The 13,394-nt window shown below is 33.6% G+C and overlaps 2 protein-coding genes across 6 annotated transcripts; one reads left to right on the top strand and one right to left on the bottom strand.

Annotated features, from left to right (window-relative positions):
* The first annotated feature begins 3,845 nt into the window (after positions 1–3,845).
* Positions 3,846–10,070, top strand: LOC123900792 (membrane-bound O-acyltransferase gup1-like). 5 transcript variants are annotated; one of them, XM_045951533.1, is made up of 20 exons: positions 3,846–3,949; positions 4,493–4,705; positions 4,832–4,890; positions 5,011–5,192; positions 5,278–5,326; positions 5,997–6,100; positions 6,187–6,251; positions 6,586–6,656; positions 7,192–7,251; positions 7,383–7,496; positions 7,854–7,978; positions 8,063–8,114; positions 8,323–8,385; positions 8,473–8,582; positions 8,683–8,775; positions 8,874–8,955; positions 9,045–9,122; positions 9,336–9,411; positions 9,490–9,539; positions 9,632–10,070. In XM_045951533.1, the coding sequence occupies exons 2-20, from the start codon at positions 4,564–4,566 to the stop codon at positions 9,671–9,673; spliced, it is 1,617 nt and encodes a 538-aa protein (XP_045807489.1). In that variant the 5' UTR covers positions 3,846–3,949; positions 4,493–4,563; the 3' UTR covers positions 9,674–10,070. The 5 variants fall into 5 exon arrangements, with proteins under 5 accessions (XP_045807489.1, XP_045807490.1, XP_045807491.1 ...); XM_045951534.1 differs by having other exon boundaries at positions 3,852–3,949; positions 4,552–4,705; XM_045951535.1 differs by lacking the exon at positions 3,846–3,949 and adding an exon at positions 3,962–4,080.
* Positions 10,071–10,674: 604 nt separating this feature from the next.
* LOC123900848 (endonuclease 2) lies at positions 10,675–13,052 on the bottom strand. Its single transcript, XM_045951538.1, has 9 exons — positions 12,899–13,052; positions 12,578–12,752; positions 12,095–12,193; positions 11,926–11,981; positions 11,637–11,720; positions 11,458–11,550; positions 11,209–11,276; positions 11,003–11,076; positions 10,675–10,926 (listed from the first exon to the last, which is right to left on the bottom strand). The coding sequence occupies exons 1-9, from the start codon at positions 13,037–13,039 to the stop codon at positions 10,832–10,834; spliced, it is 885 nt and encodes a 294-aa protein (XP_045807494.1). The 5' UTR covers positions 13,040–13,052; the 3' UTR covers positions 10,675–10,831.
* Positions 13,053–13,394: the final 342 nt, after the last annotated feature.

Genomic DNA, 13,394 nt, shown 5'->3' with positions numbered 1-13,394 from the left:
CCTTTATATATGCTCCTCATTGGAATTGGAATTTCACTACATGGGTTTGGTAGACTAGGGTGCTATACGTTAGCACCTAGCTAGAATATTAAACAAAGTGTCATTATTATATACTATAGCAAAATATTTATATCGTCACGACCTCAAATAAATACTTTAGAGGCACACACAAAAATATCATATAATCATTATTATCTTTTACCTTTTTTTCATTTCTGTGTGTTAAAATAATGTTTGTTTGGGATTCGAATCCCGGACAATCTACTTATTCACCTTAAAAAAATTAAATTTGTCTACAGTGGGAATCGAACACACATCTTTTACTTACAATAAAGTTTTTCAAACACTAAAATATGTGCTTCAATTGTGATTAAAGTTAAAAATCATAATATGTTAACCTAATATTAAATACATTTATAATTACATAATAGGTAACCTGACAAAGAAAATAATAATTACATAATGAAGAGTCATTGATAAAATGTATAGATTAAATTGATGAGTTGTTAAGAAAAACATATCATACTTTTAAGCATAATTTTGTTTGAGTTGTTAAAATTTAAAAATTATTGAATTTTTGTATAAAATAAAATATTGAGTGTAGCACAACCTAAAGTAAATGTTAAGAAAAAAAAAACATTCTAAAATGTTTTTTAATGTCATACAAAATGAGGCCGTAAATAAAGGTAGAATTCGAGTTTTCTAATGAATTACCATAGAGACTTACTCCTAGAGTCAACGGATCCCTCCAGGACCATTAGGCTACTTGAAGAAGAAAAAATTAACACTAAGACTTTATCATAGTATTATACGATTTTCAAATTAGGTTGCATCAATTGTTATGCAAAATACCCTGAATATAGGGTTCATCAATTGTTTAAAGATATTAGTAGACAAAATTGTACGTTGACATGTGTGCCAATGTTTAAAAACGATACTAAAAATGGCACGGAAGGAGTATTATTTTTGTTTGGGTTGGGTAAACCCACTGATTTTCGGGTTGGATTGGGTTCGGTAGTAAGTTATCCGAATTATTTTTCTATTTTTTTATATTAAAAATATAAATGTCGAATCATTATATTTCTTTACTATAATTATTAATATAATAATTATTATAGGTTATATACTTTACCACCTTCCCCAATTCAACAAAACAAAAAATGGGATTTACTTATCTGACGTTGTAGGCCGATGTGAAATGCCGCAAAGGGAACCAAAGAGGCTACGCTAATCTGATCGTCATATCCTTTGATCCCAAGCTCAGAATCGATGATGTCCGTTAAACTCATACAAGAACTATCTAATGAGAGATATTTCCTCAAGTTGCAATAGGGAGCATTCAACACCAATCTGTGTTGTGAGCGAAGGAGTTTGTTGACGACATCGAGAGGATCGAGAAACCCCACAAACTCCAACGCTGGGTTACCAAGGAAATCATTCAAAGTTTCGTAGAAGCTATTTTCGTTGAAGCTATGTCGTGTCATTCTTTTATGAGCGGTTAACATTCTGTTTGTTACTGTCATGACTGCTCATAAAAGACTGTAGAGGTATCTTTTTCCAAATTAATTAGTTCACTATGGACCCTGATCTATTCGCATCAGTTTTCATTATATCTTATTCTTCCTTGGATTGTAATTTTTGTTTGGAAAGTTAATGTGCGAAGCTTTGTTCATTGATTGTACCTCATATGCAACCCTTGATTGTTCATTGACTTGGCTTTAACCACCTGTGATCAAAACCACCCTTGTACATTAACAAATGGTGCTTCGAGTAAGCCAGCATCATGCGATGCTATTTGTTCCAGATCCCTGCAAATTTGAATCACGGTTCAAAAGGAAATTGAGAAACCTTAGCGGTATGTAATCGGCCCGAGAGAGTTGGAAAACCAGGCATTGGTGAGCGACACAGAGATGCAAAATGTTCCCACCATCATCCATGCTCATGCCGATGAGTAATGACCATCTGTGAAGGTGCTTATCGCCAAGGGATAACGTTGATCCACTCATCGACCACAAAGTCAAAGGCGGTAATGGTGATGACAATGAGAGTTCTATTATTGATGAGAATAATTTTTTGTCAGATTTGTCCAATTCATCACAGTCCCTTTCTCTTAGAACCATATGGTTAGTGCAAAAATTATATATACACTTTGAAATCATAGAGTACTAATTTCAACAAATACATTATATTATATGATTATACTACATATATCACGTCTTGCAATTCCATGACAATTCCAAAGGTAAGATTAACAAGAAAGTGACGAGTTTCATTTGACTAGCTATATTGTCTATAGAACACCAGCAACTCTATCAAGGAGAGGTAGCTTGCGTGTAGAACTTGGTAGTGTGGGTATCCTCTTCTAAAATATTTTCTTAATTTGTCCGAGGATCGAAACCAGGACCAATACCACTTGTGACACCCAATATTAAATTATTTTACTCTTCCCTCGAAATTTATTGCAAACAAAATAATAAAATAAAGGCTTAAATGCAGTTTTGCCCCCCCTGTTTTGATTAAATCGGAATTTTACCCCCCATATTTTAAAACGCGGACTTTTACCCCCCCTATTTTATAATTTTTTGGATTTTGCCCCCCCTAAAATTCTGCTTTCAAGTCACAACTTCAAAGCTTCGCACACAACCTAATTTGGATCAATAATTCACCAAACGGATATCGAAATGACCGTAATCGAGTTATCTTTTCACAGAATCAAACCCCACTAAATTTAGAGTTACAATGAGAGATTAATTACCGTTTTAGTGAAGGTACGTCCCCCAAAATTCTGCACAAAATCTGCTTTCGAGTCACAACTTCAAAGCTTCACACACAACTCAATTTGGATCAATAATTCACCAAATGGATACCGAAATGACCATAATCGAGTTAGATTTCCACAGGATTAAACCCCACTAAATTTGGAGTTACAAAGAGAGATTAATTACAGTTTTAGTGAAGGTATGTCCAATTACTAATTTTGTAGAAATCTACTTATGACCTTTAAATTCAACATCGTCTACCAAACACATCGTGACACCAAATTTGACGAAATTTAAATGACAACAAGGGTAATTTCGTTAGTTTTCCGGAAATGTAAATACTATTGAAAAATGAGCTACAGGGTGAGAGACATGACAAAAATACCAGTAGTAGTTCCATACATTAATTGATTTGGACAGACCTTCACTAACATGATAATTAATCTCTCTATGTAACTCCAAATTTTGTGGAGTTTGATTCTGTGGAAAACTAACTCGATTTCGGTCATTTCGATACCAGTTTGGTGAATTATGGATCCAAATGGAATTCTGTGCAAAGTTTTGAAGTTGTTACTCGAAAGCAGATTTTGTGCAGAATATTTGGGGGACATACCTTCACTAAAACGGTAATTAATATCTCTTTGTAACTCCAAATTTAGTGGGGTTTGATTCTGTGTAAAGATAACTTGATTACGGTCATTTTGATATCCGTTTGGTGAATTATTGATTCAAATTGAGTTGTGTGCGAAGCTTTGAAGTTGTGACTCGAAAGCAGATTTTGTGCAGAATTTTGGGGGACATATCTTCACTAAAACGGTAATTAATCTCTCTTTGTAACTCCAAATTTAGTGGGGTTTGATTATGTGGAAAGATAACTCGATTACGGTCATTTTGATTTTTTTTTGGTGAATTATTGATTCAAATTGGGTTGTGTGCGAAGCTTTGAAGTTGTGACTTGAAAGCAGAATTTTAGGGGGGGCAAAATCCAAAAAATTATAAAATAGGGGGTAAAAATCCGCGTTTTAAAACAAGAGGGATAAAATTCTGATTTAATCAAAACAGGGAGGGCAAAACTGCATTTAAGCCTAAAATAAAAATGAAGCCTTTGCAAAATCAGTAAATCACTAATTATTTTGGCAACGGAACTCAACTACCCGGAAAACGGTGGCACAGTTCATCGCCGGCCGCAGGTTTTCCTCTCTCTCTCTCTCTCTCTCTCTCTCTGTTTCGGATATCCACTCCGCACCGCCGTTTCCTGATTGGGCTGTAAATCGGCGTGACTGACAACATAGATTTAGATCAATGGCTATGAAAAAAGCATGTAATTTCTTTGTTTAGCTTCTTCTTCTTCTGCAAAAATTGGTACTTTAGTATGATGTGACTCTTTCTATAGCATGTAATAATGATGTAATCTAAATTACATGAATCAACATTTATATTTGGAAGGTTTTTGCTTCGATCATTTTCATTCTACTGATTTCTTAAAAGGAAAACTTGGGTTTCCATCTTAAACCACTTTCATTCATTTTATGAGTTCTTTATTTTATTGAAGCTTTGTTTTAGTAGTTTTTGGCTAAGTATGAATAGCTAGAGTTAATAGAGATTTAGAGGTTCTTGGTATTATGCATCTTGTTATTTGATCGATACACTTGGTAGGAAAAGTCTTGATGATTGTTGTATTTTCATGGATGAATTGGAAGTAATCTGCTGAAAATATCGTATTTCCAAAACAGGTAAACTCGAATTGCTGGAATTGAGGTGCTAATTAGAGTACATTGGTTTATTATTTAAGGGAATATCAAATATGGGTACATCTGTTACAAACAAGGACAACTATAATGGCAGGAAGTATGGGACTTGGAAGCAGAAAGAGTTGTTTTTTCTGGTTACTTATGTATTAGTTTTCTATGTTATCATCATAAGACGTTCCCTTCAAATCTCTCATGGTATATTTCTTTTTTCATACATTCCCTCATAAATTGTTTCTGTAATTATGTCTTTTGCTGGGTTTTTTCTTATTGTATTTTGTTATTAATTGGTGAGCATTTTGTACTTTGGTTTTATTACCACAGATCACTACAAAAAACTATTCGGTTTACGCCCAGGATGGCTTATACCTAATCACCTCAATGTATGATTGTGCACTTTCTATCATTATGACCATTTGTTTGTAAGTATTTCAGTAGTTGGTTTGGATGCCCTTGCATTTTATTGCTGATTAAATGTATGTCCTGTTCTGTTTTGTGTAAAGGATGTCTCAGATGCTCAGTGGAGGAATTTTCGAGGAAATTTACCTGTTCTAACTCTTGTCTTTGGAATTTTCACTCTTCTGGCCAACTTGATGAGGGCTTTCTTCAATTTGAATGTGAGAGGAATGTCCGTTGTCTGGCTTTTATTTTCCTTCGCCTACCTATCGTATCTACATGGAGCATGGTATTGGAATTCATAGTTCATTTTGATGTTGTTTCTTTTAATATTGACATTATAGTCTAATTTTTGTGTTTGTTTCAATTTGCAGCGTCATATTTGTGCTCTCAATAGCTACTATTAATTTTCTTCTTGTTAAGGTGCGTGTGTAATTTAATTTTCTTTCTTCAATTAAGCTTTGGTACAGCATTTCTAGTTGGAATGTGTTGGTTTTAATTATTAATTTAAAATTAGAAGTCTCATGTCATAAACAGTTCAGATTTTTGTAAAATTTATTGTATATCAGATGTAGAAATCTATTGAGACATTTGCATCAATTTTCACGAATCACATCACTCTGCTATGAATTAATTTTAATGCTTGTTGAGAATGGTATGACCATGGATCACATAGATTAATAGCTTCTACCATTACCATAGTCTGCAGTAAACTTAATTATATAGGAAGTTTGCATTTGCAACAAGCATTCATTCCCACTATCCTACTAAAGAAATATGGGTTAAAACTTAAATGAGTTTTGTAGGTTGTTTAGGCTTTTTGAAGTTTCAACATATTTACTTTTTTAGGAACATGAATGGCCAACATATAAAATATCACTTAGAACTTTGAAAGCAAAGTAAATTAACTTATTAGTTATTGATGCTTTGACCTGTTTTTTAATATTTGGCTATCCACATCTGTGATCTACTTATTCCTAAATTGATAATGTTTTGGACTTTTGGTCTAAAAACATATTTAACCCTTTAGTTAATATATTTATATCACTCTTCCCTCAGTTATCATGTAAAGGCTAAAATGATGTTTCTGCAGATATTTGCTCGGAAAAAGTACTTTCCACTTATAATTTGGAGTTACAACATATTTTTTCTTCTCTGTAATCGGATTTATGAAGGATATTTGTTCTCTGTGTTTGGGTAAGATGCATCCAATTGGTTGTATTTACACACTTTATGGTGTGTGCAATCCTATTCCCTCTTAAGATTATGTACTTATATTGCAGGCAACAATGGAGATTTTTGGACAATTACCGCGGCAGCTTTAGGTGGCACATATGTTTCAACTTTGGTATTTATTAAGTTTCTATAGCATCTAAAGTTAAAACTGTCCATGTATTTATGGTTCATATGTATCTTTTACATAACCTATTTTTTCCCATCTAGCTTGTTGAACTATTCTCATCCGTGATCTATCACCAGCATTCCTCACTTACTTTGAAACTGGTTTCATCTTATGCTGATTTATTAATCAGGACACTTATGGGCTAGAATATTAAATTTGGTGCTCATAACATTTTAAAAATTCTATTTTATTGTGCATTTACTAATTCATATGCATGTCTTTCTATAGTATGACAGGAAATATAGGTTTCTTTATATCTAAGCATAGTTGTTTGTGGCAGTTGTTTTGCGCATGATAAGCTTTGGATTGGATTATCATTGGACAAATCAAGATTCTCATTTTGATCAGGAGGTATTACTATATTAAGCAATATCGTATTTGTTTGTTTTGAGTATTAGTTTCTATTCTATAGTCTCTCTCTTAATTTGATATGGTTGTGGTGAACGATTATTTAGTTTATTTCTTGGGCAAATACTATAGAAACTGTATTAAATAAAAGTAACTTTTGAGATTACCTCACATTGACTGCATAGAACTTATATGGTGTTTGATTTCTATTTAATTATTTTGCCTTGGACACTTCACTTAACAATTTTAAAAGGCCTGACTGGTTTAATTCGTTTGTTGTAGTGTACTTGTGTTTCTATAAATCTGCTTATCGTCTGAGAGAAATCACGTTGATATTTTTAAGCTAAAACCTATAATGAAGTTGTTCTCATGGTTCTTAAAAAAGGCCAATTGCTAGTCAGCATTTTTTGGAAGTTGAAACATATTAGCTTGCAGTATCAGCGTACAATGCACATCTTGTCATGTAGTTATTGGGATGTTAACTGATTCATGTGATCTATAATAATTCTGTCGATATTTTGTTCTTTGATGATTGCAGAAACATTGTCAACGTTGTCATATTTGTAAATCAGGAAACACATGCTATCAAGCTTTACAGGTTAGGATAGCTGCTATTTAAAATCAAGCATGGGGTGAAATATCGTTCCATTTTTATAATTATATAATTTCTATTCGGCATGTGCCGGCGTGTTTTCCAGTTCCAGTTCATAATTTTAATTACATTATCAGGAGAGAAGTCTACACATTAACAAGTTTGGATATGTCGTGTACCTTAGTTATTTGGTATATGCACCACTTTATATTGCCGGTCCAATAGTGAGCTTCAATGCTTTTGCTTCACAGGTGTGTGACTGCAATTTAATTTTGTAGGTTTTAAGATTGAATTTCATTAAAATTGTAGGGTTATGGTCTTTGTGAAACCTTTAGGGGTGAAGTGCATCCTAATCTTGTTATTTTCTAAAATTGAAGTATGTGGAAGATATTATTTGTTTAAATTGGAAAAAAACACAATTTTGTCATCATTGTTTGGAGTTTGAAACTTTAATCAATATATATAGTTAAATGTAATCAGTCAAAACACTTTTGTGAGTTTTCTATAATACAATCAAATTGTTCTTGTATTGCTAATTGTGTTGAGTTTCTTTAGTGGTTGCTTGAGTCTATGTTATGTTGATGGTACTGGTTCTAATGTTTTTGCAGCTAGATGTTCCTCAAAATAGTAATTCAGTTAGAAATGTGATATTCTATGGTTTCCGTTGGCTTTTGTGTTTTATCCTTGTGGAATTCATGACACATCTATTCTACTATAATGCCTTTGCTAATAGGTGAGTGCTTCAACACTCGGTAAATCACCACATGTTATGTTTAATTTTATCCTATGGTAGCTGAAATATTTCTTCATCAATCAGTGGTTTGTGGAAGCACTTATCTCCCTTGGAAGTGTTCATCATTGGATACGGGGTAAGAGAATACATGTCCATCAATTCACATAAATGGTTCTACTGAGCCTAATGACACTAACAGAATCACGTAGCCAAACCTACCTAGTGAGATACTAAGGTTTAGTGGTGGTGGTTGTTATAGTTTGATAACTATAGTACTATACTTTCCAATTTAGGTTACCATCATGCTTTAATTTTTTAACATTTTTATTATGTATTTGTTTCAGGTCTTAAACTTCATGTGGCTAAAGTTTTTGCTGATCTGGCGCTTTTTCAGGTTCTGGTCACTGGTATGTTACTTGCTCTTTTAGCATCTAAGCATAAATATGTCCATGTATCTACATGGAGAAAGTCATTACTTTGAAATTGTGTTGTAGGTGAACGGAATTGAGGCTCCAGAAAATATGCCAAAATGTATTAATAATTGCTACAGCTTGGAAGGTTTTTGGAAAAATTGGCATGCTTCCTTTAACAAATGGCTTGTGAGGTGCAATCAAATCTTTTTCCTTGATGTTCCTTTTAGTTTTTAGTTTTTAGTTTTTAGTTTTTCCCAAATAATAACTTAAATTTACTGGGTAGAAATTCAGGTATATGTACATTCCTCTTGGGGGATCTCGGAAAAAGCTCTTAAATGTATGGGTTATATTCACTTTTGTTGCCATCTGGCATGATTTAGAGTGGTATGCTCCCTTTATTGCTCGTTTATTCCATTCTATTTGTAAAAGTTGTACATTCTTTGACTAAATACTTTATGCTTGATTATTCTCATGAACCTTAGGAAGCTTCTTTCATGGGCATGGTTGACATGTTTATTTTTTATCCCCGAATTGCTATTAAAATCGGCTGCAAAAGCATTTCAGGTAATGTATATTATTGTTTTCTCTTCTAAATTTTTCAAGGTAAAAAATTGTGATTCTTACTGCCTAACATAGTTAAATTTGAATATCAGGCTGAAAGCTCTTTTGGGGAATTCATATTTCGTGAACTCAGTGCCGTTGCTGGTGCAGTTACAATCACTTGCCTCATGGTTTGTCCCTGGTTGACCTTGGAAGCTAAGCATATATGATTATTACATCTCGTAGTTATTTATAGTCACAATGACTTCAGTAACCATTCTTTTTTTCCTAATCCTGAGTGGTTTTCATTTCTGTCACGGTGACTCGTACATATTGTCACATTTTGTTTATAAAACAAAAATATAGTCAATATCTAATTTGAAAGTCGCGACTTTTGTTAACAGGTAGCAAATCTGGTTGGTTTTGTTATTGGACCAAGCGGTATTAACTGGTTACTTTCTTCTTTTCTACGCAAGGAAGGTCTGTCGAGATCCTTAGTTTTTTAACATAGCAAAAGTTATGTACATTTTAAATTAATTACAAAATTCCATTTCTCAGGGTTGCCTGTCCTAGGGAGCTTGCTCATGACATTTTACGTTGGAACAAAGGTATACGCTTTTTTAAGTGTTTTCTATCGTTTGAATTGTTTTCTTTTCCTCACGTGTGTTTTTCTAATAATGTTCTACATGTGTATCTGCAGCTTATGTTCCACATAGAAGAAGCAAAGAAAAGGTCGCCCTGAACCAGACAAATGCATGACCATGATTCTCGGTGCAAATTCATGTTTGGTGCTAGGAGTTCATATCTGATACGGAATAGTTTGTTTGGCTTGGAGGTATCTGTGGGTATGAATCTTGACTCATTTTACAGATTGGCGATGCATTGTACATCAAATTTGGGAATCATACGTTCAGACTGTGTGCACCATACAATGTAAAAATCATTGCTAACAGAAAACAAGGAAAATGAAGAAAGAAAAAAAAAGTAAATTTATTGAATATAGGGTAGGTTTGCTTAATGAAATTCAGATTCCTCCTCTGCCTCCTCTTTTTTGTTGCCTTACACTTGCTATTTTTTATTGTTTTTTATCTCATATGCTGTTTTCAATATATGATCTGATATATGTTCGTACTGAGTAAGTTCCAATACAGAACCATTCAATGGTATATTTGGTTATTTGTCTTTAGTCGTGGTTCATGTATTGCCTATTAAGTTATTAGGGCTGAATTGAAATATGCCAATTTATCAACAGAATATCGCTCACCATGTAACCGTAAACTATAGATCGTCTGAGTTCAACGAAATCTAAGTATATACTATATACTGGACGACAATACAATGAGACTTGGGACACAAGTTACAAAATAACAGTTTCTTTTTCCATTTTCTAATTTTATATTACTATTACTAGTACTCACTCTTAATTCTCAATCACCAGGACACTATCAGAATTTTTCATCATCGCCGGTTAAGAGTGGGTTGGGGTGAGTTGAGGAATGATGTTTAAACATCAAAATGAGATATCAAATATGGTGTCCCTGGCTATTTTTGAAATACGTTTATGGTGTACATGATGAAAAGTGAGCGATACAGATATAAATAGTGTTACATATGGTATTCCAAATTTGATGTTCAAATAAAAAACAACTGTGGTGATTTAAGTATCATAATAATGTTGATCAAATAATGCTCTTTATGACATATTAAGTTGGTAAACTACAAGCAAGATAGGCAACCTCCACATGAATCAAATAATGCTCTTAATGACCCATTAAGTTGGTAAACTACAAGATATTTAACCTCCACAGATGATACAGAACTTTATTCTCTTTTAAAATAGCATAATTCAAGTCAATCATATATATTTCTTAATTCAATAAATTACATCAGATCATGTTGGTCACTTAAAAATACGATTGAGGGTGGCTGCCAATCGAACTCCCCCTTGAGCTAATCGCATATTGACTATTGGCAAACGCGATAGGAAGTAATCATCTGCAGGGTATTGTTTCATGATACAGTGAGAAAATGTAAATGAAAAAACTCTACTTGCAAAACTATTATAGCTTACCTTCTAGTACAGAACCTTCAGGGGCATCTTTATATGCCCATTGACAGGCTGCCTTAATACCTTCAGATGCATACCTAAAAAATTAACCAAGTTATAGAAGTAGGTTTGTACAGAAAAATGTTGGGGATTTTCTAGCTATTTTTTAACACAAATTAATTGCCACTGTCGCTGCCAATTTTCATAACTAGTTTAGCATTGGGACGTACGTATTTGGGCATGTGGTCTCATCAGAACTGCAGGCTTCCCATCCCGCCACTTCATCCGACCATGTTTTCTGTATCATAAACGTTGAAGTAAATATTAAACAACGATAAGTAATTGCTTTTATCGAGTACTTGTAAATATCTGGTGCAAGATTGTACATATGTTGAGAAAAAATGACAGGAAAAAGAGGTGCAAAATTTAGTCGCGTGTCATTAAATAGATAGATAACAGAAAGTTGCTAGCTAGAATACCGTGATATTGTCTTGAATGGCACTGATCAAATCATCCCTGTTAGTGTTATAGAATCTTTCTTCTGCTGTTTCAATTATGTTAGCATCCCAAACCTATGTGGAACAAAGTTAGTCAGTACGGTAGATAGTAACATTGTAGTAGCTGATGATTCATAGTGATGAGAATTAGGATCACTCACATGGTGAAGATTTTGCTTCCTTCTGTACCAATGAACATTAATTAAATTTCCTCCCTTGTCTGTGGTAAAACCTGTATGTAGAGGCTGCAAATTAACCGAACAAAAATAGGTATTACGTTAACTAAATTGCAAATTAAGATATAAACTTAGAATATGGTTCAGATCCGGATTTCCTACAGTTACAAAATTCCGCATTCAACATGGTGTGTGAATGTGGGATTTTGGTGACTGGCTGTAGGGAATCCAAGTTCGGGAGATTTGTAATTATTACTGTTTTACTTTTACTTACCTGATGGACATCTCCGAAAAAATGAGAAAGGAAAAGAAGCGCTTGAGTGAGGTTATCTGGTATTGTGATTTCCCCATGTGAAACAAGAATTTGGTTAGTCACCAAATAAAAAGTGATATAAAGAAGAAAAAAACTCAGTTTTTAGGGTCATAGCAAGGTTTGTTTTTACATTGAGTGTCTTTGCCATAGTCAAGAAGCTGGGTGGTGTAATTGTTAATGGCTCCCACAACACATCTTCCTTTCACACCATCCAAATCCTTGCAATCCCCTGAATCAATGTTTAGACAAGTGGTGAGTGCAAAACTATAGACCATTTCATTTTAGCCAAAGTAAATATATAAATAAATCACATCTTTCACTTTAAAAGTCATTGGATTATAATCCACTAATTTTACAAATCCAAAAGTTAATTTGATTTTTCAGATTTATCGTCAATATGAAGTATTTGGAATCCCAAATTCTCTTTTGTAAGGAGAAGTAACACTCAATCAGAGTTGAGAAATCTCGGCTATTGGATGAAAATCAGACAACTCGTGTTCTAACTTCAAAAACCGTTTTAAAATACACAAGTTGCATGATCTTCATCCAACAACCGAGATGCGGGTTGCATGACAGGAGAGGCTAATAAGGGAGCAATGAAAAAGGAACTTACTGTCATACTGGAAATTGCAAAGACGAGGAGGTGTATCGGCATAGTGCAAAGGAGACGACCAACGAAGATAAAACTTTACACGATCAGCCCATGTACACACACTTGCCAAGTCATTTTGTGCATAATCTGGCAGCAATTTTTTCACAGCCTCTGCAGCTGTATCGCTGAGGCGAGACTGTACACAAAAAAGAAGAAAATAATGTGATACGGATTATACCGGTTACACATACATATATACTAATCTGTAGGTTCTGCAAAACCACAGTGGCTCATCGTAATTCTGATACAACATCGAAAAAATAAGAGAGAAAGATGATTCACCTGAGCGATCTTACAAGTAATGTAATGCCCTTCTTCTCCCCAACCATGAATGTTTTGAAACAAAAATATGAATGAGACTATAGTCACTAACTGGATTTTGTGATACTCCATTTTTATTCTTTCACTAACTGTGCAAATCATGTCCTTGCTCTGCGCATATATATAATAAATGTGAATTGATAAAAAATATATAATAAATGTGAGACTTTAATTTTTTATAATAATTTTGCAAAGGTAATTAATAAGCCACCTTGACCAAAAAAAGAAAAAAAGCCACGAAATTGGGATTTTAGTGTGAACCGTGTGAATCAGTGAATGAATAAAGTGAACGTTGTTAAGCGTTACGTCAAATTTAAAATGAACGTTGTCATTATCATATGATGATGAAATGAAAAGAAAATGCAGATTGCTTGCAAGTTTTCGCTGCCGTTAGTAATGATTAATTTTTGTCGAGAATTTATCTAAAATTTTTATTACTTGGACCAATTCAATGTCG

The sequence above is a fragment of the Trifolium pratense genome, linkage group LG1, assembly GCF_020283565.1.
Source record: "Trifolium pratense cultivar HEN17-A07 linkage group LG1, ARS_RC_1.1, whole genome shotgun sequence".
Taxonomy (NCBI): domain Eukaryota; kingdom Viridiplantae; phylum Streptophyta; class Magnoliopsida; order Fabales; family Fabaceae; genus Trifolium; species Trifolium pratense.
Note: the sequence above shows the minus strand (reverse complement) of the source record. Positions and strands in the feature narration are given on the sequence as shown.